The sequence below is a fragment of the Microcebus murinus genome, chromosome X, assembly GCF_040939455.1.
Source record: "Microcebus murinus isolate Inina chromosome X, M.murinus_Inina_mat1.0, whole genome shotgun sequence".
NCBI lineage: Eukaryota > Metazoa > Chordata > Mammalia > Primates > Cheirogaleidae > Microcebus > Microcebus murinus.
Window position 1 is genome coordinate 46,106,576 of NC_134136.1, and position 23,530 is coordinate 46,130,105.

At 41.8% G+C, this 23,530-nt stretch overlaps 1 protein-coding gene across 1 annotated transcript in view; it reads right to left on the reverse strand.

The window, feature by feature from the left end:
• The window catches only part of LOC105857186 (A-kinase anchor protein 17B), a 28,920-nt gene extending 9,790 nt beyond the window's left edge, over positions 1-19,130 (reverse strand). The window contains exons 1-2 of the mRNA XM_012739366.3: positions 18,757-19,130; positions 669-1,437 (exon numbers count right to left, since the gene is read on the reverse strand). Coding sequence (XP_012594820.2) covers positions 669-1,421 — 753 coding nt within the window. The 5' untranslated portion in view covers positions 1,422-1,437; positions 18,757-19,130. The remainder of the gene's footprint in view (positions 1-668; positions 1,438-18,756) is intronic.
• Between the last annotated feature and the right edge of the window lie 4,400 nt (positions 19,131-23,530).

Genomic DNA, 23,530 nt, shown 5'->3' on the forward strand with positions numbered 1-23,530 from the left:
GAAGGATTGCTTGAGCCCAGGAGTTTGAGGTTGCTGTGAGCTAGGCTGACGCCACGGCACTCACTCTAGCCTAGGCAACAAAGTGAGACTCTGTCTCAAAAAAAAACACAGATGGCAGTATGCCTGATAGCACAAGAATTGAGTGTTCAAATCAGGATTATTTTTCTCCCTAAACATTTTATTAAGGACAACACAAGTCCTTACACTAGCAATTGATCAGAGCCTGGTAGGGTCCAAGGAAATTTATTCTAAATGCTTCCTTCAGGCCAGGTGCTGTGGCTCATGCCTGTAATCCTAGCACTCTGGGAGGCCAAGGCGGGTGGATTGCTCCAGGTCAGGAGTTCAAAACCAGCCTGAGCAAGAGTGAGATCCCGTCTCTACTATAAATAGAAATAAATTAATTGGCCAACTAATATATACAGAAAAAATTAGCCGGGCATGGTGGCACATGCCTGTAGTCCCAGCTACTCAGGAGGCTGAGGCAGAAGGATCACTCAAGCCCAGGAGTTTGAGGTTGCTGTGAGCTAGGCTGACGCCACGGCACTCACTCTAGCCTGGGCAACAAAGCGAGACTCTGTCTCAAAAAAAAAAAAAAAAAAATGCTTCCTTCCAGCTTTTACTCAGGATCACCTGAACAGTGGAAAATAAAAGAAACTCTTACTTTTTACCTTAATGTTACATGCCAGAGCTTTCCCATCATCTCCTTTAAGCATCAGCTTCATTCCTCGAAGGGACTCCATGGCTTTTACAAAGTCAGTTGACTCTTGGTACTGTATGAAGGCCTCGAATGTCTGCAAGCCAAAGCTGAAACCCCCAAAGCTCCCACCAGTCATCACTTCTCTGTAGGGGTCAAGCATAGGGATATCCACGTTCTTGATCTTCCCAAAGCTTTCAAAAACTACCCGAAGGATCTCTTCACATGGCTTCTCCCCACTAGAGCCTTTAGGTGCAAACCATTTACAAGGCAAGCCTTCAAAATATATAGAATCCGGGCTCTTATCATGGTTCTGCTCTTCGGCCTCATCACTCACTGAGGCCTCTCTCTCCTTGGGGAAGTGTTCCCACTCTCCCTGGGCATCTGTGGCCACTACTTTTAAGTCTGTTTTCAAACCATTTAGCTTGATGATCTTCCCATGTAACTTTGCCTTCAGGATCTGAACCAAACTTCGGTTTTCAGCCTCACCCTCAAATCGGATGAAGTCCCTTGTGCTCTTGGAGAGCCGAACTGTGGTGAACTGGTCTGGGCAAATCAGGCTCTTCAGCTGGTCAAGAACTTCCCAGTTAGAGAAGGGCCTCACAGGTTCTAGACTCTCTGGGAGTAATACGTTGATCATCAATTTTGCTATGGGCTTGAGGTAGAGGTGCTGAGCTGCACAGAGCTCTGTTGCCTCTGAGTTATCATACACCACCGTGACTGTCATGGTGTCCTCAGACCACCTTAGAGGGCAAAAGAGAAAATTTTGATACAAATGGAGCAATATACAAATTTGGATTGTGAAATGGTGCTAGTATTACTGGACTTAGGTCAAAATTGATAGGGAAAAGTATACTATGGGTAGAATTAATATCTTATAACTCCTGGAACTAAGTGATTACAGCAAGGTTGCAGAACACAAGGTTAATACAAAAAAGTCAATAGCTGTCCTATATACCAACAATGGACAAGTAGAATTTGAAATTTAAAACCCGATACCATTTACATTAACATACAAAATAATGAAATACTTAGAAATCTAATAAAATATGTGCAAGATCTATATAAGGAAAACTATAAAACTCTGATGAAAGATATCAAAGATGAACTAAACAAGTGGTCCATGAATAAGAAGACTGAAGATGTCAGTTCTTCCCAACTTGATCTATAGATTCAAAGCAATCCCAATCAAAATCTCAGCAAGTTGTTTTGTGGATATTGATAAACTGATTCTAAAGCTTATATGGAGAGACAAAAGATCCAGAATAACCAACTCAATATTGAAGGAGAAGAACAGAGTTAGAGGATTGACACTATACAACTTCAAGACTTACCATAAAGCTATAGTGATCAAGAGAGTATGGTATTGGCAAAAGAATAGACAAATAGATCAATGGAACAGAATAGAGTGTCCAGAAATTGGCCTGCATAAATATAATCAACTGATCTTTGAAAAAATGAGCGAAGACAATGAAATGGAGCAAAAATAGTCTTTTCAACAAATAGTTTTGGAACAACTGGACATTCATGTGACCTTGGGTATCGTGACGACTTTTTAAATGCAACACTAAAGTCATGATCCATAAAAGAAATAACTGACAAGCCCAACTTTGCTAAAATTTAAAACTTCTGAGAGTTGAATCCAACCTCTCTCCCATGCTACAAGAACCCATTGCAGCGGCCCCTGTACCTATCTCCATGGCTCCCTTTGAATAAAGTCTGTCTTACCATCTTATAAATAAATAAATAAATAAAACTTCTACTCTACAAAAGACACTATCAAGAGAACGAAAGACAAGCTACAGACTGGGAGAAAAGATTTGCAAAAGACATGTCAGATAAAGGACTGTTATCTAAAATATACAAAGAACTCTTAAAACTCAATAATAAGAACATAATCTTATTTTAAAATAGGCCAAAGCCTGAACAGATACCTCCCCTCAAAAGATATACAGATGTCAAAAAGCATATGAAAAGATGCTCCACATCATGTCATCAGGGAAATAAAAATTAAAACAATGAGATATCGCCATATACCTATTAAAATGGCCAAAATCCAGAACACTGACCACACCAAATGCTAGTGAGGATGTGGTACAAGAGAAATTCTCATTCATTACTGGTGGGAATGCAAGATGGTACAGATACACTGGAAGACAATTTGGAGGTTTCTTATAAAACTCTTGTAAGAAACTCTTGACATATAATCTAGCAATCACACTCCTTGGTATTTCCCCCAAAGAGTTGAAAATTTATGTCCATACAAAAACCTGCACAAAATGTTTATAGCAGCTTTATTCATAATTGTCAAAACCCAGAAGCAACCAAGATATCTTTCAGTAGGTGAATGGACAGATAAAGTGTGGCACATCCAGACAATGGAATATTATTCAGAGCAAAAAAGAAATGAGCTATGAAGCCATGAAAAGACATGAAGGAGACTTAAGTGCATATTACTAAGTGAAAGAAGCCACTCTGAAAAAGGTTACATACTATGTAATTCCAAGTATATGACATTCTAGAAAAGGAAAAACTATGGAGACAGTAAAAAGATCAGTGGTTGCCAAGGGTTAGAGGGATTGAGGATTTTTAGGGCAGTAAAACTATTCTGGGCCGGGCGCGGTGGCTCAAGCCTGTAATCCTAGCACTCTGGGAGGCCGAGGCGGGGCGGATTGCTCGAGGTCAGGAGTTCGAAACCAGCCTGAGCAAGAGCAAGACCCCGTCTCTACTATAAATAGAAAGAAATTAATTGGCCAACTAATATATATATATATAAAATTAGCCGGGCATGGTGGCGCATGCCTGTAGTCCCAGCTACTTGGGAGGCTGAGGCAGAAGGATTGCTTGAGCCCAGGAGTTTGAGGTTGCTGTGAGCTAGGCTGACGCCACGGCACTCACTCTAGCCTGTGCAACAAAGTGAGACTCTGTCTCAAAAAAAAAAAACTATTCTGTATGATACTATTAATATAATGGTGAATACATGTCATCCATTACACATTTGTCCAAACCCACAGAATGTTCAATACCAAGCGTGAACCCTAATGTAAACTATGGATTTCAAGTGATGATGATGTGTTAATGTAGGTTCATTGACTATAACAAATGTACCACTCTGCTGGTGAATGTTGATAATAGGGGGAAGGTTGTGTATGTGGCCGGGCAGTGGGTATATGGGAACTCTCTGTACCTTCTGCTCAATTTTCCTGTGAACCTAAAACTTCTCTGGAAAAAAAAAAGTCTGTTAAAATAATAATATCTAACATTTATTTAATAGTATTTGTTTAATGTATGTTAGAGTTTTCAAAGAGCTTCCGTATACTGTCTCAGTTTCCTTAACCATAAAAATATATATAATAGGATTTAGGGGAGGATTAAATGAGTACAGGTGAAATCGTTAGACTAGTGCCTAGAATACAGGAAGTTCTCAATAAACACAAACTATGAATATTATTTATTAGTAGTACTGATCTTACTTTACTTCACTTGATTCATAAAATAACCTGTGAGTAGGTAATTTTCATGCCTGTTTTACAATGGCAAAATCAGACAGATTCAGAAAAATTAAAAGACTTGTCTATACTTGGAGACTCCAAGATTCCAAATCCCCAATATATTGTACAATTGATCTCAAATGTAAAGTCTCATACAAACCTGCTGGAGATGGTATAGAAACAGGGCAAGGGTGGCACATGAACGTACACTCAACTGATAGTTCTAACCCATGCACCTGATTTACCATCCCTTGTCCAGACTTGGTTTCCAAGTCTTCAATGAACATAACCTACTCTTATTCTTCCAGTCTATTGACTTTAACTAAATTGATCTATAAGTTCAAGTGAAGAGGATACAACCTCTTCTAATAAGTGGCAAAGTGAATTTGGCCTCTACTTTGGGACTGGAAAAACCCCCAAACATGAGTGCTTGCTGGAATTTCATATTAACAAACTCTCTGAAGCTGTCCCAAGGTGAATAAGATCACTAATGCTGGGAATTAGAGATGTAAGCTTCTATTTGCTTACTTCAAATAGCACTTTCCAATAAAGGAGTTTTTTCTGAGTGGATATATTCAGACTATGTCACCCAAATTTCTCATTAATATCAACTTTAGGGAGATTTTAGACCCAAACATATATGGCTGGATGATGGAGATTCTAACACAAAATTTACTACTAAATCTTGGTTAACTTTATAGGTACAGAATTCTTTAATAACTATCCCTAGATGACAGTCCAAGTCAACTTCCTTTAGGAGACCAAGTTACTATAGGCTGATTTTATAAAAGGTCATCAAAAACAATATCTAAGATACTAGGTTCTAGATAGAAACCTTTATGATAGCAACACTGAAATGGGATGATATGAGTAAAAGACATGTTTTCTTTCTCCTAAAGCGTAATCTAAATAGCAAAATGAAAAAAATCCAGTTAGTTTGCCGCAATTTGTAATGACTCAACACTAAGCTCTATTAGGAAAAAAATTAATTTGATACTTTAATTAAGGTATACTGAACTCCAAAATTTATTTATAGCCAGCAGGTATTTATTTATACAACCTAATTTAAAGCAACAGCTTTTTAAAAACATTTCAGAAAAAATACACCCAAAATAAAGTTAGTCACTTCGAGAGTTTGTTGAGCTCTCCATTATTCCAGTGATACTGCCTTTGTTTTAAACATTGTAAAAGGCTTCTCTTGGATTGATTTCAAAGTTTGAGCTATATTCTTTTAAATAGCCTTGATGGAGATCAATTTCTAAATTCTTTATCATGGATTTTACATTTAGAAATCATCAAAATTTATCTAGAATCAAGAAGGCTGGATAAAATGAATGACTATAAAGAATAAACTGATTGTCCCAAGAAGATCTAATTGTGTTTTTTTTAAATGGCCTCCTTTAAAATCCTCACAACTCAATTTCCAGTTTCCCAAGGACAATGACAATAAACTGAGACATTTGTTCTTCTCATATCTTCCACAGTTGTTCCTGCGCATTAGATCTTAAAATGAAATGTCTATGAATATTTCATCTTAAATTATTCTCTAAGAATAGAGGGTTAATTTTCAAATACTATTCTTAAAAAATATTGAGGGGCTAGTATGTACCAAATAGTAGGCTTTTTTATATTTATCACAGCTTCAATGCTACAACAATGTCATTGGCAACTGTGCCAGGTCACTAAAAATTAACTAACACAGTGCCTGACACACAGGAGCACGACAATCAACTCCTGGTTGTGATGCTTCTTCCTCAAGGAGACCTCAGGTCAAAACCTAATGGAAAATAAAGAAGGAGGAGGAAAGGAAAAAGGAGGAGGAGGAGGAGGAGGAGAGAGGGAGGGAGAGAGGGAGGGAGGGAGGGAGGAAGGGTGGAAGGGAGAGAGTGGGAGGGTAGATATATATTAACTGACAAGGAGGGATGCCCATGATACTTTTTAGAAAAAAATAAATAAAAAGAAAGTTGAAGAATAATAATATACAATATGATATTGTTTTTATAAAAGTCATATAAAGTCATAAAAGTAATATAAACACACATGGCCGCACACACACATACGTAGTCAGGAAAGAGGTATATCAAATTGTTAACAATCTTTCCCCTGGGAAATGGACTGAGACTATAGGAATGGACTTTCTCTTTTTACTTTGTACATTTCTTATTGCTTCAATTTTTGAATGCTTACAATAAGCATGTGTTAACTTCATATTCCAATCTTTTTAATTAAAAAGAAGAAGCTCAGATGATAATAACAAGCTATTAAAAGGGAGCAATTTTGGCCAGGCATGGTGGCTCATGCCTATACTCCCAGCACTTTGGGAGGCTGAGGCAGAAGGATCGCCTGACGCCAGAAGTTTGAGACCAGCCTGGGCAACATAGCAAGACCCAATCTTTACAAAAAATTAAAAATAAAAAAATTTAAAAAGGAGAAATTTACAACTGTCAACACAAACTTGTAGAGAAAAAAGTCAAAATAGATTAATACAAGAGCAACTCCCTTCTCTGACCAAAGATACCCTTCTATCTACCATCCCTGTAAATGCCTATAGGCATCTGAACCTGTAATCAAAGTTGTGTGAGTCAGACTGAAGCTTGGCAGATCAGAATAGGACTTTGAATGACAAAGGCTCACTTGGCAACTGCAATACTCACTACACTATAGACTGCAGAACTTATTTTTAAGAACTACTTTATTGATTCATAATTGATATATAATAAACCACACATTTCATATGTATCAAACTGCACATATATCAGAAGTATATGTTTTTATAAGTTCTGACATATATACACATACCTATGAAACCATCACTACAATCAAGATAGTGAAAATATCCACATCCCCCCAAGTTTCTTCATGCCCCTTGGTAATCCTTCCCCTCCCTCGGCAACCACTGATCTGGCTGCAGAATGTTTATATCATAACTGATTTATAACATAGCAAAAGCAGATAGATGTTTCTGGAAAATGTTCATCCAATACACAACTTTAACAGGTGCTTGACTCTAAATCAGAATACTTTCTCAGTTCCAAGCTTAAATCAATCCTTGGATCTAGTTAAAGCTGTATGGGGCCCTACTTTGCTCTTAAAAATAGGTCTAAAAGTCAGGCGAGATGGCTCACGCCTGTAATCCTAGCACTCTGGGAGTCTGAGGCAGGAAGATCCCTTGAGGTCAGGAGTTTGAGACCATCCTGGGCAAGAGTGAGACCCCATCTCTATAAAAAATGTAGAAAAAATTAACCACGAATGGTGGCAATACCTGTAGTCCTAACTACTTGGGAGGCTGAGGCAGGAGGATTGCTAGAGCCCAGGAGTTTGAGGTTGCAGTGAGCTATGATCATACCACTGTACTTAAGCCAGAGTGACAGAGCAAGACCCTGTCTCAAAAGAAAAAAAGGCCTAAAAAGCTTTGTGTTTTCCTCCCTACATAATCTCTGTTTTTAACCTTGTTTAAACCAAATAAACATATACAAAAATATATTTTTAATTATGTATTATATTATAGATATGTATTTTATGCATATTTATATATTAATCAAAATATATCTACCAAAACAGGTAGAATCACCAAGATAAAGTTATTAGGCTGACTTAAAACTGATTCTTTAGAACAACCTAATTTGTCCTCTTATTTCTCTTTTAATAAGCCTGTGCTTCAATTGACAGTAATGGTAGAATTCATTAACAATTTTCCCATCATCTTCACCAATCACTGTCATATGCATAGATTAATTTATTCAATAAAGGTTGAAGAGCCTAGTATAAACCAAGCCCTGATGGCAAGAAATGCCATAATTATGATCTCCATAATTTATCAAAAAGTCAAATTTTAATAAAAAATTTTTAACTATTCCCACATTCTATTGTGTTCCACCATGACTTCCCTGATCCCTCCACCCATATGCACACATCTTTCTTCTAGCCTGTGATTAAAAGTAACACTGAGATGACTTACTCTTTAACACCTTTGCACAGGCAAATGGGAGCTCCTCTAATTTTAAAAAAACTATAGTTATGCAGCAATGTTTATGCAGTGTGCATTCTAGCAGTATCTTGTATACACAGCTTTTCTAAAACATTTCACTAAACATGCTCCCAATGCCAGAACATTTCTAGGAGATTCTCAGAGAACATAGCTGCTTTCTCTAGTCATCTGGCCACCTCATCTTCCTTGCCTCTATACCAAGCAGCAGAACTGACTGAATAACAGTAGAATAAGAGAACAGAGAAAAGGAAACAGACTGCAGATGTTCTCATAGGCCTAAAATGGTTGTTTTAACCTGTAGTGAAACCTCAATAAATTCTGCACGGTCTGCCTCCAAAGTCATTCCAATACGTTCTCTCATTTCAGAAGATACTAGAGAGATTCATCTGACACATCTCATGTTTTTTAGATCAGAAATATAACTTGGAAACTTTAAAGTCACTCCAGTCATAAGCAACATATCCATCCATTCATTTTCTCTTGCTCTTTCTCATTCTCATAAATATTTTGTCAGAGTGTTAGCAAGGCCATTTGAATGAGGCACATTTAAAAAAAAAAAAAACAGTGGAAAAAATAGGACCATCTGTGCAACTCAATATACTTTCTTTTTTTTTTTTATTTCAGAATATTATGAGGGTACAAACATTTTGGTTACATATAATGCCTTTGCCTCGCAAAGTAGCTCCTTGCTGCCTTTCTTTTTTTCAGGCTTTTGAACCTTAAAGTTAGTCATTTTGAAAGCATTTAAGATATATGAAATTATATCAAAATATTTATGGAAGTAGCAGGGCAACCAAAGTTTATTTGGGTCAAATCGACCTAGCCAATTTCGAATTTTCTGGCTAGTATAGAATTCTAGTAATCTTGACCAAATAGAAATATTCCATGGCTCTTCAGTCAACATGCCATGGAGGGACATTTAAATATTCTGACATGTCATTAACCTAAACAACATTTTTTTTTTCTTTTGAGATAGGGTCTCACTCTGTCACCCAGGCTAGAGTACAGTGGCATGATCATAGCTTACTGTAACTTCAAACTCCTGGGCTCAAGCAATCCTCTTGCCTTAGTCTCTGAGTGGCTAGGACTACTGGCACTGCCACCACGCCGAGCTAATTTTTCTATCTTTTATAGAGATAGGGCCTCACTCATGCTCAGGCTGGTCTCAAACTCCTGGCCTCAAGTAATCCTCCCACCTCTGCCTCCCAGAGTGCTAATGTTACAGGCGTGAGCCACCGCGCCCAGCCCCAAACAACATTTTTTTTAAACTAAGGCTGATCATACGCTCTGATCTTGAATAAATTAAAGATCACGTCATTAAAATAAATGAAACTCAGTTTTGCAGTACTAGGAATAAAGCCACTATGTGACCCTCCAAATGACGAAATTCCCAAATTAAGATGGTTTAAAAGGGTTTACTGGGACACTGGGGGCTTCTAGACAGAAAAAGGACCTTTGGAGATTCACAGCTATTCAGCAATGATAAATTTGCAACAGTGAAATATTAGAGTCCTACTGAGAGGGAATATCTTCTACCACCACTCAAAGAAAATCAGCTCTAAAGTGAAGTTTAGTGTGGGGAATTTTGATCCTCAAATAAGCAAGCTGGATTCATGTTAATTCATCTCTTTGAGCAACTTAATTTCCTGTTTTTTCTTTTATTTATTTATTTATTTATTTTGAGACAGAGTCTCGCTTTGTTGCCCAGGCTAGAGTGAGTGCCGTGGCATCAGCCTAGCTCACAGCAACCTCAAACTCCTGGGCTCAAGCAATCCTCCTGCCTCAGCCTCCCGAGTAGCTGGGACTACAGGCATGCGCCACTATGCCCGGCTAATTTTTTCTATGTATATTAGTTAGCCAATTAATTTATTTCTATTTATAGTAGAGATGGGGTCTCGCTCTTGCTCAGGCTGGTTTCGAACTCCTGACCTCGAGCAATCCCCCCGCCTCGGCCTCCCAGAGTGCTAGGATTACAGGTGTGAGCCACTGTGCCTGGCCCCTGTTTTCTTTTCCCTACATTAAAAGATCATCTTAATGTTTCCTTTATGTGATAATATTTGTGAAAGCAAAGTGTTTTGAGTGTTTCTGTGGCTAATAAAAAATAAATTAACCGAAAGTGAAGTTTGTGTTGGCCTTTCTGTGCAAATGCATTCATATAACTCTGTAAGCTAGTGTCTACAGGAGTCATTTCATGACAAAAAGGGAAGGAGCCTTTTTTTAAAAAATATCCACAGAGCAGTTCTTTTTTAAATATCCACAAAGACCCCTCTGACCAGCCTTTTGGTATTTTGCTCCTTCGGCACCAGGAATATTTTTGTTGAGGAACACCTCTCTCTAGCCACCTCCAGCCAGGAATGCTGCTCTATACCTTGGACTAATTGACCACAATGCTACTAAAGAGGACTTGCTACTTTCTATTCTTCACACATACACACACACACACACACACACACACAGCTATCAGGGATTTAAAGGAACGTAGCTGAGTGTCTTCCATACTTTCTGTACTTCCACACTCACTGAATAATAAGAGTATTATTTATGGGAAATGCATAACATGAAGTTACCAGTGTTTTGCTTCTCAGTTGTTATCGCCACAATCTGAAAATTACCAGCAAAATCCCTGCCCACCAGTCGCCACCTACAGGGAAAAAGCCACCTTCGCGTGGCATTGTGCTTGGTACTATTGAAGTTTCTGAGAGCAGCAGTATTTCCCAACTTTTTTTTAAAATCCCAAGGTAAACTTATTTGAATACAAGTCCCACAGAATAGGATATTACCCAATACCTTATGCTAAAAATGTGATCAAGGGAAGAAAGTTTGAAGAAGCCACAATTCATGTGAACTCTTCATGGTGGACCACTGTTGTAGCATCCTAAGCAGGGAATACTCTGCCAGAGAGAAACAGGTACAAAGTCAAAAGCAGATGAAATGGTTAAAGAAAAGCAAGACAACTGTATGTTTACAATTTCCAGCATGAGCAGGGTGTGAAATTTACATAGTTGTACTTCCATACCATCATGATTTGGTTTCTGCACCTGTTTTATTAACAACAGATATTGATATGCTCAACCCACTTCTCATTTTTTCATGCCTATAGGGAATTTCTGTAGAAATTCTGTACGATTCCAATGTGTCAATAAAAAATAAAGATTATTAAAAAAAGAAATTCTAGGCCAGGCGCAGTGGCTCACGCCTGTAATCCTAGCACTCTGGGAAGCCGAGGCGGGTGGATCACTCAAGGTCAGGAGTTCCAGACCAGCCTGAGCAAGAGCAAGACCCGTCTCTACTAAAAATAGAAAGAAATTAATTGGTCAACTAAAAATATATAGAAAACTATTAGCCGGGCATGGTGGCGCATGCCTGTAGTTCCAGCTACTCGGGAGGCTGAGGCAGGAGGATTGCTTGAGCCCAGGAGTTTGAGGTTGCTGTGAGCTAGGCTGATGCCATGGCACTCTAGCCCGGGCAACAGAGTAAGACTCTGTCTCCAAAAAAAAAAAAAAAAGAAAGAAAGAAAGAAAGAAAGAAATTCTATATAGAGAAAAATTCTATAGAAACTCTATAGAGAACTACTATATACTTGGTTAGATATTCCCCCCTTTATAGGGACTTGTGTTTTCTAATTTTTCTTGAAAGAGCACTACCCTTCCCAAAAGAATATCCCTGCTACTCCTCACTATCACCACTGTAAAATAGAGCACTAACATGAAAATCTTTGTGCCAATCTTTTTTTAAAAATTATTTCTTCAAAATATGTTTATATGGTTTATTACATATTATCAAATTGGTCTCCTGAAAGATTAAGTCAATTTATCAGGCTATCAGCAGAATTAATGTCTGATTCCCTTGCAGCCCTGCACACATTGGATCATTACCATTTTTATTTCTGCTACCTTTATTAGCATATAATGGCAACTTAAAGCAGCTTTAATTTGCATTCAATTTTATGTAGGCTGAAGCTCCAACCAACCCTTATATTGATCTTCAACTGCCTATTCAATGTCTCCAGGTGAATGGTTCATTGACCTCTCAACCTAATAAGTGCACCAGAGTTTTTAATTTCCATCCTCCAAACTTGTCCTCCAACTCAAACTTGGCCCCCTCCACCCAGTGAGTCCCATCTCCCTAAATAGACCCACCCTCCAGCCAGCGGCACAGGCTTAAAACCTAGGAGTTATTCCTCCCTTCCTCTCAGGTCCAATCCTTCCAGAAGTCCTTTTGACTCCACCATTATAACACATTCCAAGCACATCTCCATCTTCACTGCTACCCCCTAGCTCCCGGCCACCATCATCTCTCACTTGGATTATTTCAACAGCCTCCTAACTTGTCTCTCTTCTTCCATCCTTGCCCCCACAGAGTCTACACTACACAACAGCCAAAGTGACTTTTTTAAAAAAGCCAAAAAACCCTCAAGTCACATCATGTCACTCCTTTGTTCAAAACCCTCCAGTGGTTTCCCATCATGATTTGAATGAAATTCAAACTGCTTACCCTCAAAATATAGTCTCTGCCCACCTCTTTCAACTCACTTTGTATCCTCCTCCCCTACTGCCCTCATTCTCTCCATCCCAGTACATCTGGCCTTTTGCTGTCCCTCAAATGCATCAGGTCCACCCCTCAGGGCCTCTGCATTTGTGGTTTCCTCTGCCCAAAGTGCTCTCCCCTGAGATTTTCTCATGGCTGGCTCCTTCTCCTTGTTCCAATTTGACTTGAATGTCGCCTCCTCAGAGAAGCCTTCCCTGAACACTCTCTGAAATAGCACTGCTCCATCCCTGGCACTTGGGAACATAATACCCCATTTTATTTTCAACATAACATTGAAACCATCTAATCAGCATGTGTATTTGTTAACCTGTTTTTTATCCACAAGGGTAAGGACTGCATCTGTCTGGTTCACCATTATATCCTCAGAGCCTAGAACAGTGCCTGGCATATAGTAGGAACTAAATAATGCTAAATCTTACCAAAAACAGAGACTTTGCTCAACAACTACATTTAAAAGGTGTTACTTCCATATTTGAAATACTAATAATAGCACCTAAAGATCAACAGTGAAATGATAATGCACACTTGCTTGTTCCTTCAGACTCCTAGAGCTATTAACATTAATCAGTGAGCGTTGAGACTAATTTGAGTGTACCTACCAAGCACCTACTCCATTTAAGGCACTTTGGGGGCTATAGCAATGAGTCACCTTCAAAGAACTGAGTCTAGCAAGAGAAATAAATTAAGACAATTAACTAGAATCTAAGGAATAAAATGGTGAATGCTGGGAGAGACATAGGGTATTTTGGGCCACAGATAAGCAATAATGGTTTTAACATTCTTTAACATGAAATGAGTGTTAGAATTCCTGGGAATTTCCAGTTATTGTCAGATGGTAAAAAAAAAATAAAATAAAATAAAAAAAAAAAAAGAATTCCTGGGAATATGCTCCAGTGGTTTTTTTTTTTTTTTTTTTTTTTGAGACAGAGTCTCGTTTTGTTGCCCAGGCTAGAGTGAGTGCCATGGCGTCAGCCTAGCTCATAGCAACCTCCAACTCCTGGGCTCAAGCAATCCTCCTGCCTCAGCCTCCCAAGTAGCTGGGACTACAGGCATGCGCCACCATGCCCGGCTAATTTTTTCTATATATATTAGTTGGCCAATTAATTTGTTTCTATTTATAATAGAGACGGGGTCTCGCTCTTGCTCAGGCTGGTTTCAAACTCCTGACCTTGAGCAATCCGCCCGCCTCGGCCTCCCAGAGTGCTAGGATTACAGGCGTGAGCCACCGCGCCTGGCCGCTCCAGTGGTTTTTAAGTGTGCCAGTATTGCTCCCTTTTATGTATTGGGACATACATAGGAACAGTCACAGGCAGTTGTCACAATAACTGGCATAGTCAAGGGCACCACTGCCAATTGGTAAGCAGGGGGCCAGCAATGCTAAATTTCTTGCAGTTCCTGGACAGATATGTGCAATGAAGAACTCTCCACCCCAAATGCCAACACAGAATGGCTTATACCTGTCCATCTAGAACATGTAGAGTGCTTCCAGGGACTTCCAGATTAATATTTCTAACATGCTCCATTTTAGGTAGTCACTTCTGAGCTGTTTTCCCCCTGAATTCTTTTTATCATTTTGACTCAGGTTGTAGTCACATCAAGTATGCAACAAAAAGAAAACCTGAGTCCAAGTTAAGGATGAAGGAAAACAGCAAGGCCCACCAGAATGTGTCTCTGGGGCCCTGGCATAGCAGGTGTTCAGTCCCACCGAGAGGAAAGCTAGCACCTCTGGATAATGTTCCACAATGATGCCCACAGCATCCATGTATGTTAAGATTATTTGCATTTCACAGAGACAGCTCTACTGCATGTCTGACAATGCCCTAATTACACAGCAAAACAAGAAGCTAATCCAGAATTAGAATCTTCCCAGGTGGGGGCTTGTTTCCCTCGAGCAGGGGTCTGGGGCCTACAGGATCAGGTAGGTCCCAGGCATGGGGGCTAGAACAGTATCTCCATTGCAGGCAGAGAGCAGAGCACTCAGCCCCCAGCTAAAGAAGTCAGTTCTGCACAGCTCTGCGTTCTACAGGTAAAACGTAGACCAGGCCTCTTGGCATTTCAACATAAGCTTGAAATCCTGATTTTTATCGAGACCTTTTACTTTTTCAATGTTGACCCCCTAATTCAATTGCTTTTTCAAGTATTGTGCAGGCTGAAGCACATGCATCTGGGGCTGAATTTGACCACGGGCCTAGCTTGCTCTTTCTGCACACTGGACCTGGGAATCTATTTCGTTACATATGTCTGGTACTCCCTAAGGGCTCAGGGAATTCAAAAACAAGAGTTAAATATGCTGATAACTGGGCAAGGTTCTCAAGAAAGGATGAGAGAGGCACAGGGTCTCTCATTGGGACCAAGGCAGGTGACTCTGGGTGATTGATACTGCTTTTGTCATGCTCTTCCTTGCTCAAAAATTCTCAACATGGCCGGGCGCTGTGGCTCACGCCTGTAATCCTAGCTCTTGGGAGGCCGAGGCGGGCGGATTGCTCAAGGTCAGGAGTTCAAAACCAGCCTGAGCAAGAGCGAGACCCCGTCTCTACTATAAATAGAAAGAAATTAATTGGCCAACTGATATATATATAAAAAAATTAGCCGGGCATGGTGGCGCATGCCTGTAGTCCCAGCTACTCGGGAGGCTGAGGCAGGAGGATCGCTTGAGCCCAGGAGTTTGAGGTTGCTGTGAGCTAGGCTGACGCCACGGCACTCACTCTAGCCCGGAAAACAAAGCGAGACTCTGTCTCAAAAAAAAAAAAAAAAAAAAAAAAAAATTCTCAACATCCTCTATTTCTTACTGCATCAAATCACAAGTTCGCTTCAAGGTGCTCTAAAACATGATCCTACCCCACCTCACCAGCCCCATATTTCATCATGTCCCTGTGTCCATCCTCCATTCTGTAATAGTTGGAATAGTCCTCCTTAAATTCCTTCAAAGATATTGATCCCCTCAGCAAAATGTCCCCTGTCCTCATTTAAATCCTACTGATGCTTCAAATCCTTGATCATACCTCACTTCTTTTATGAAACCGTTTCTGTGACAGTAAAAGCAAAATACTTTTGAGCTCAAGGTCTGGTGTCAAGCAGACTTGGGTTCAAATCCCACCTCTGCCATTGCTTGACCAGCTGGGTGATATCCTTGGACTTGTTATCTAACCTCTTTGAACTTCAAAAGATGATCATAGGCCGGGCGCGGTGGCTCACGCCTGTAATCCTAGCACTCTGGGAGACTGAGGTGGGCGGATTGCTCAAGGTCAGGAGTTCAAAACCAGCCTGAGCAAGAGCGAGACCCTGTCTCTACTATAAATAGAAAGAAATTAATTGGCCAACTAATATATATATATATAGAAAAAATTAGCCAGGCATGGTGGTGCATGTCTGTAGTCCCAGCTACTTGGGAGGCTGAGGCAGGAGGATCGATTGAGCCCAGGAGTTTGAGGTTGCTGTGAGCTAGGCTGATGCCACGGCACTCAGTCTAGCCTGGGAAATAAAGTGAGACTCTGTCTAAAAAAAAAAAAGATGATCATAGTGCCTACCTTACAGGATTTTTGAAAGATCAGATGAAATGATGCAAGTACTTAACCCCTAGTAAGTACCCAATTAATGTGAGTTCCTCTTATTATTATTATTATGGCTGCTCAATTTTCACTTACCTTCGTCTTCTTCTGTAAGTGTTCCAGGCCTTACGCTGTCTCTTCTGAGCAAAGCCCCACTCGATTCCATGCTGTCCAAGTTTGCTCTGACTGTGTCTCAGGCATTAATCTGCCTCAGCCCAAAGCTTGGTTTTAAAGCTTCTTAAAGTGACAGAAGCATGTTGGATATAACATAGAACCAGTAGAGCCAAGTGGGCACTGAATCAGAGAGTTGCACAATTTATAACTACCCTGACTCTGAAATAACTCAGCAAAAGTCCCTTTCTCTAGCAAAGGCAGGAATGCATGCTGGGAAGATAAACGTGTAGCCAGTCTCAATGGCAGAGAGCTGCTTCAACTTTCCTTCCTTCCTTCCCTCCCTTCTTCCTTCCCTTTCTTTCTCTCTCTCTCTCTCTTTCTCTCTCACACACACATCCCACCACCACCACCACTATCATCACCTCCATGTTCCCTAAGCTCTGCACCTCACCTCCTCCTTTTTTTTTGTATTTTTCTTGTTGCTGTTGTTGTTGTACTCACTCTGTCACCCTGAGTAGAGTGCAATGGCGTCATTGTAGCTCACTGCAACCTCCGACTCCTGTGCTCATGCAATTCTTCTGCCTCAGTCTTCCAAGTAGCTGGGATTACAGACATGTGCCACTATGCTTAGCTGATTTTTTTGTATTTTTAGTAGAAACGGGGTCTCGTTCTACCTCAGGCTGGTCTTGAACCCCTGAGCTCAAGAAATCCTCCCACCTCAGCCTCCCAGAGTGCTAGGATTTCAGGCATGAGCCACTGCACTCAGCCCTCATCTTTCCTTTTAATGCTAGAGATGACACATGAAGCTAGCAAAGGCCACTCTCCTGAGTATGATAGAGAATCTGGACAAATGGGCCACAATGCAGGTGTGATCTTTGGCTGGGGCTAAATGGAAGCCCATGATCCACCACAGAAGCCAAGATGGCCTCTGCAGGCCCTGTCCTCCTCCCCACAATGTTACTCCACCTCAAGTCATCCCCATCCATTCTCCCATGTATGTGACAGCTGGGATCCCCTGGGCACCAGTGCTGGCAAGCCTATTCTACTTGCCACCTTCCTCTGTGCTTAACAAGAGTTGAAGGAAAAATGCCCTCATGGAAGTTATCCCATGCTTCAAGCTACTCCATGCTTTGAGAGGGACACCCTCCAAAAAAAAAAAAACAAAAAACCAAAAGAGAACCCAGAAAAATGTGACTACTGGAATTCCACATGCCTTAAAAGGCAAACAAACACACAAACACACAAAACACTAGAATTTGAGAGGTCTCAACATATTATTCCAAAGAATGGTTTTCTCAGCATGAAGACTAAGGATAAGTTTATACTCTTTCGACAGCATGAGATTCCAAAGTTAGATCAGAGGCAGGCAGGAAAACATAGGGCAAAATGGCCATGATCTTTGAGAGTATAGTCCCAATCTAGAAAAGACACCAAGAAAATGAAAAGGCCCAAAGGATAACCAGCCCCCTCCCCGTCCCCGTGTTGGGACCCAGCCATTGCAATACAAGCCACCCCTCAGAGTCAGCAGCATTCGAAAGTCCTCCCGTAATGGTCGGCTTTAAACAAGATCACAAAAAGCAAGAGATCAAATGTAAAGAAGGCGTGGGTCCCAAGGACCAAGACTATGATTCTCCTGCGTGTGCACGGGCTTGGCACGCATCTCCTGCAACTCGAGTCTCCCAAACTTGATTCTTCCCCTCGCCCCTCCGCCCCACCAACCCAAGCTCTGGAGTCTGAATCCCGATAGCCTTGGGGGTGAGCCCTGCTCTCCTGGTCGGATTGAAACGGTCTTATTCCACCCACGCTGGAAACCTCAAGCAGAGACTCAGAGTCTCTTGAGAGGTCCCTGAAGCCAAGGATGGGGGTCATCCGGGGCGGAGGCGGTAGGGCCCTGCTAATGATTAATTGGATGAGTGCTGCGAGAGCAAGGGGGGAAGCCAAGCACCCGGACCCTTGGAGTGCCCATCGAGCGGGAGAGGGTACCTTCAGTTCCCATTAGTGGGATGTCAGTGCCAACGTACTCCAGGGGAATGTCTGGAGTGACCTCGGCCAGAACAGAGGCCAGAGGGAGCCCTCGAGTGGGCTCCAGAGCGCCCCCTAGTGCGGCGCCAGGGCCGGAGGAAGCGCAGCAGGGTGTCGGGTAGAGGGAGAGGACCAGGGGAAGAGCTTAGGCGCATCTCTGGAAGACCTCACTCTGCTGGGGCAGGAGGGGCGACCCAGGTCTCCTGCGCAGCCCCTCCCCAATCCCCACCGAGGGTCCAGTGTGGCCCTGTCTGCGATGCACCCACAGCTCCGGCAGGCCAGGGCGGCCAGCCGGCCGAGACGCAGCGGGACGTGGCTGCCTCCTTTGCCAGCAGAGCGGAGGGTATTTACCGGGAGCCTCAGGAGCTGTTGCGTCTCCACTCCGGGCTCCGCTGGGATAGCGGGACCGCCACCACCACAGCCGCTGCTGCCGCCGCCGCCTCCCTCCAACAGCCGCAGTCGCCACCGTCAATGTTCCCAGTTGCTCCCTGCGACTGCTGCCCGCGAGGCCAGCTGTTGAATGGCTCGCGTCTAGTGCACCAGGCACAGAAACGTCCTCGCCACATCTAAGTCGGCGACGCAGGCGCGCGCCCGGGTGCCAACGCCCCGTGCGCCCTTCGCCCCGCTGCGGCCCTGGCGAGCTCGCCGCGGCTGCCTCCCGGCTCCGGGCTCCGGGCTCCGGGCTCGCCTGCCCGCCCGCTCGCTCCCCGCGGTGGGCTCTCGCCCAGCCAATTGCCTCCCCTCGCGGGCTCCGCCCCCCTCGCGGCCATCCCTTCACTTGCCCGCAGGCCCAATGGCAACAATGAACTAGTCCCGCCCCTTCGATTTCCCCGAGGCCAATGGCCTTCTCCTGGGGAACCTTTCAAATAACCCCGCCCCTCCTGTGCGGCAAAGCTGGAGCCGAAGTTTGTCCCTTTGCGCAGTTGCTCTTCACGATCCTTAGGCTTTGGCCAGGCTGCCCACCCGCGGCCCCCACCAAGTTACAGTGATTTAAAGGCTGCCACCTACCTGGTTTACCGATCCCCGCGCGACTTATTTCCTCTGAATAAACGAATATAAAAAAGCTAAAGAGAGAGGTACTGTTGTGCACCTCATCCCTGAGGTGGGACTGCTGAGAAATGGCCACGCGCTCGGCCAGAACTTCCACATCACTTGGTCAGAAAGAACCTCGAAGGTCAACTGATCTATCCCCGCATAGTTTTTTTTTTTCTTTGTTTATTTGTTTTTTGCCCCGTGTGCAAGGGCCCTCCCTGCCCTTGTAGGCTGGACAACTTCCAGCGACCAGGACTCACTGGCTCTGCCGACCTCCTCTTGGGTCTTTGGCCTCCTAGTAACTTCTCCCCTTTGAGGCCACGCAAAGCCAGCCTTGCCCATCTTCCCCATGTCTAAGAATTTGAAGACAATTATGACTCACTGTTCCTCCAGGCTCCGTTGCTCCAAAGACCTGGGTTCAAGGCTTTTCTCTAAATTTAAGCCATTTCCTCTATATCTTTTGAAAGTGGAAAGCAAGAACGGAGTCGATCCCTCCCATCCCACCCCCACGCCAAGGTGCAGACCCTTCTGCACAGAGGAGACCAGGACAGTCACGTCCCTTGTCTAGACAGTTGACTTTTCTGCTCCAGCTCCCTAAGGTGACATTCGCTTTCTTGACTGTCGTATTATGAGGCTGATTCTTATTAGATTTACTGTCAACTCACCCCCAGGTATTTCTCACTGCAGCTGCTATCACAGGACTCTGCTTTCTACTTGATTACCTGGTAAATTTCACTTTTTATTGGAGGGGTGTGGTGCTAATATCACTCTTCTGTCAAGTCCTTTTCACAAGCTCATTCTGTCCTAAACACACCTCCATCTTTGCTTGCTAACATTGTCCTTGCTCACATCTGGTTTTGTTCACACAACTACCAGAGAGCCTGCTAACTGGCTACCTTGCCTGTAGACTTTCACCCTTCTGACTGGCCTCCCAACACTCCTGACCTCGTTCATTTTACACCAGAAGACAGAGTTGGCTCTAAAACACTATATAATCATGACACTGCATCCCAACTCAAAAGCCCACCCCAGCTTCCAATCCTTTTCTACTCCCTCCCCTCACCCCTGTTGCTTTCAGGATATGATCTAAAACCCATGGCTTAGCATGTGAAACCCTTGCAGATCTGACCTTACCTGCCCAGCCTCATTTCTAGCTCTTCCACCTCCAACACAGAGCATTCTACTGCAGGTAAACTGAACTTCCTGTTGTTCCACAAATGAGCCATGGTCCCCAATACTACCATGCCTTTTATACAAAGTCTGGAATAAACTTCTCCCTATTCTCTTAGACCTGACCTGCAACACACTGATGTACCTTATTCATGTATTGAACAAATATGTCATGAGCACCCATTGGGCGTCAAGTACTGGAGGTACAAAAATGTGTAACATTTGATCCCTTCAGCGGATGCTCTGCTCCTGAGTAGGGGGCGTAATGATCCTGTTTCTATTCATCTTGCCACGCAGACATGAGGCAGCTAATTAGAAAGATTGCTTTGGACTCCATATTCATTCAAATAAATGAGGGGTTGGGGGAAACTGGGATTGGGATTTTTTCCCTTGCTGAGTATCATTAAATGATATTCAAACCGATTTCATCAAGGTTGGCAGTTTGAAGGCCAGAAGGTATGGTCCTTTTCTTTTATATTCAGTTTAACTTTTTAAAAAATCCAACTTGTTGAAGGGTGCATGTGTGTGAGTATGTGCTTATGTGTGTGTTGGGTTCTTTTTTCTTTTTCTTTTTTAAGATCAATAAGCAATTTGTAATGTACTATAGGTATTTCTGGGTCTGAAGAGAAAGCTCAGGAACAGGACTGTGTGTTGTAAAAATGAATCAGTTGGAATCACACAATCACAGAACTTCAGTGTTAAAAGGGATTTTTAAGTTAATTTAGTCAAACCCCACCCTAGATGCTTGAACTACTACTGGTATGCGGGCAGTTTTTCAGGTTCCTTACAAAGTTCTTAGCTCTCTGGCCTCTGAAAGTATACTTTGTTCTTACTCTTAAAATATATGGCTCTACCTGGCTAAGTTCATCCCCTCTGGAGTGATTTGGGGGACATCCAGAATGCTTCTCTATCCATTTATGTCCTTTAGGGTTAGATGTGTCCTCAGGACCTCCTCTTTCAAAATGCAAATCCCACTTGGAAGAGTCACATATTGGCACTTATTACTTATTAACACCTAACATAAAAAAAGCAGACAGCTTACTAGAAAAAATTTTAAGATACTTGTACCTAATTGCAGTTTTCAAAGTGTTTTCACTTATTTTGTCATATTTGATCCTCATAGTAACCTGAGTAAATATCTTGATTTCCATTTTACAGAGGGGGGAAGCTAAAACTCATCTAGGTTAAATCATTCCTCAGGGTATTTGAATTCCATTCCTGCCATTAACCTCGGGCAAGTGACCATGCCACTCTAGGACTAAGTTTCAATAAACTGCTGTCAATAAAATGAGATGAGATGCTTTCCAAGCAAGGTTCCTTTCAGCTCTATCTATAATCCCTCTGCTCCTGCTCACTGAGATCCGGGCCCTGGGTGTAGAGGGAATAGGCATTGTAATGGTAATGATGACAGGAACTAGAGATTCATTTTGGGAGGGACAAGCTCTAGTAGACTGCCAAGCAGACAGCATGAAAGCAATGACTACTAAAAGGAAGAACATCTGAGAAAGGATAGACAAAAAGCCCTGAACTCCAAACTCACCTACTCTCTAGATCTATAATACAACCACTTCAATTGAAATTTTGAACTAAAAAATTCCAACTCATTTACTTTAGTGATTAAAGAGCCTTCTATGCAAACCTTAATTAAAGTCTGCTTTGGCAAAGCATTTGATCATATTCAGAGAATAATTATCACAATAAATTACATAAAGAAATCTACTGGGCATCCCCTGCTTATTCTATATAGCAAACAGAGTAGATAAGGAATTGCAGCCTAAAGATGTCATTTGGAAAGAAAACTGACAGGCAAATTGATGCGTTCTATTATAATAATTTATGCAAGTCCCGAGGTGATACACTTCCCTTCCCCCATTCATTCATTTACTGAGACGACTGGAGGAGCACTGAGATGCAGCTAATCTTATGACTATGTATTTGCTTAATCTTACTGAGAAAATACAGGCTTTATGCCTAATATAAAAGGAATTTAAGAGGCCAGATGAGAAGTGGTGATCTTTAAACTGGTTGCATGAGAAACTGAAAGCTAATTCCTAAGATGATAAGCCTAATTAATAGTCTGTTCTTTTTGGAGTGATTAAAAACATGTTTAATTATGGTAGAATCAGTTTTGTTTTAAAGACATCTCATCACTTTTCAAGTAAATGGCTCTAAAGTCAGAATAAATTACACTAACATACTTCACTGAGTTCTTACAAGGATTAAGTAATTGATTTTAAAGGGTTTTGGAAGTTTTCTAAAACAGTGGCCTAGGAATCAGGATACCTAGATTTTAGTCCAGTTGCCTTCAATAGCTGTGTGACCTATAGGATTCATTTAACTTCTCTGGACTCAATTGCTCCATCAGTAAAATGAGAGATTTGGGCTAGATAATGCCTATACTTTGAGTCTAACATTCTAATACTCTAGGACTCACTATCATTTTTTTTTTAGTTGCTTAAAACAGCTATAATCTACTTTTGGTTTTCCTAAAATTGGATTCCTAGGAAAATTTCCAGAATATCCTGCTGTTCTCCAGACACAGTCGCTTACTGACCCCAACAAAACTGTCCAAATAGAAATAGAGCAAAATGCAATAGAGATACAGAAGAAGGAAAAAATGGAATCTAGATTTTCACATTCATGAACAAATGGAAGCCATTTCTTAGTAATTACAGACCCATACTTTCCTCTTTTCATCTTTTTTTCCACGCTTTTCTTTTCCAAAGATTTTATTACTCTGCCCCTTCTCTAAAATGAATCTGGGGCCCTCATTACCGGCTCTAAAACACTAACACTATAAAAGGACTTGAAAAGAGATGTTTTGAAAGGAAAATGACAGTATATGGAGAGGAAGAAAAGCAGAAAACAAAATGGTATGCACAATATAATCTCAACTAGGCTAAAAAATAGTGCATGTGTAATA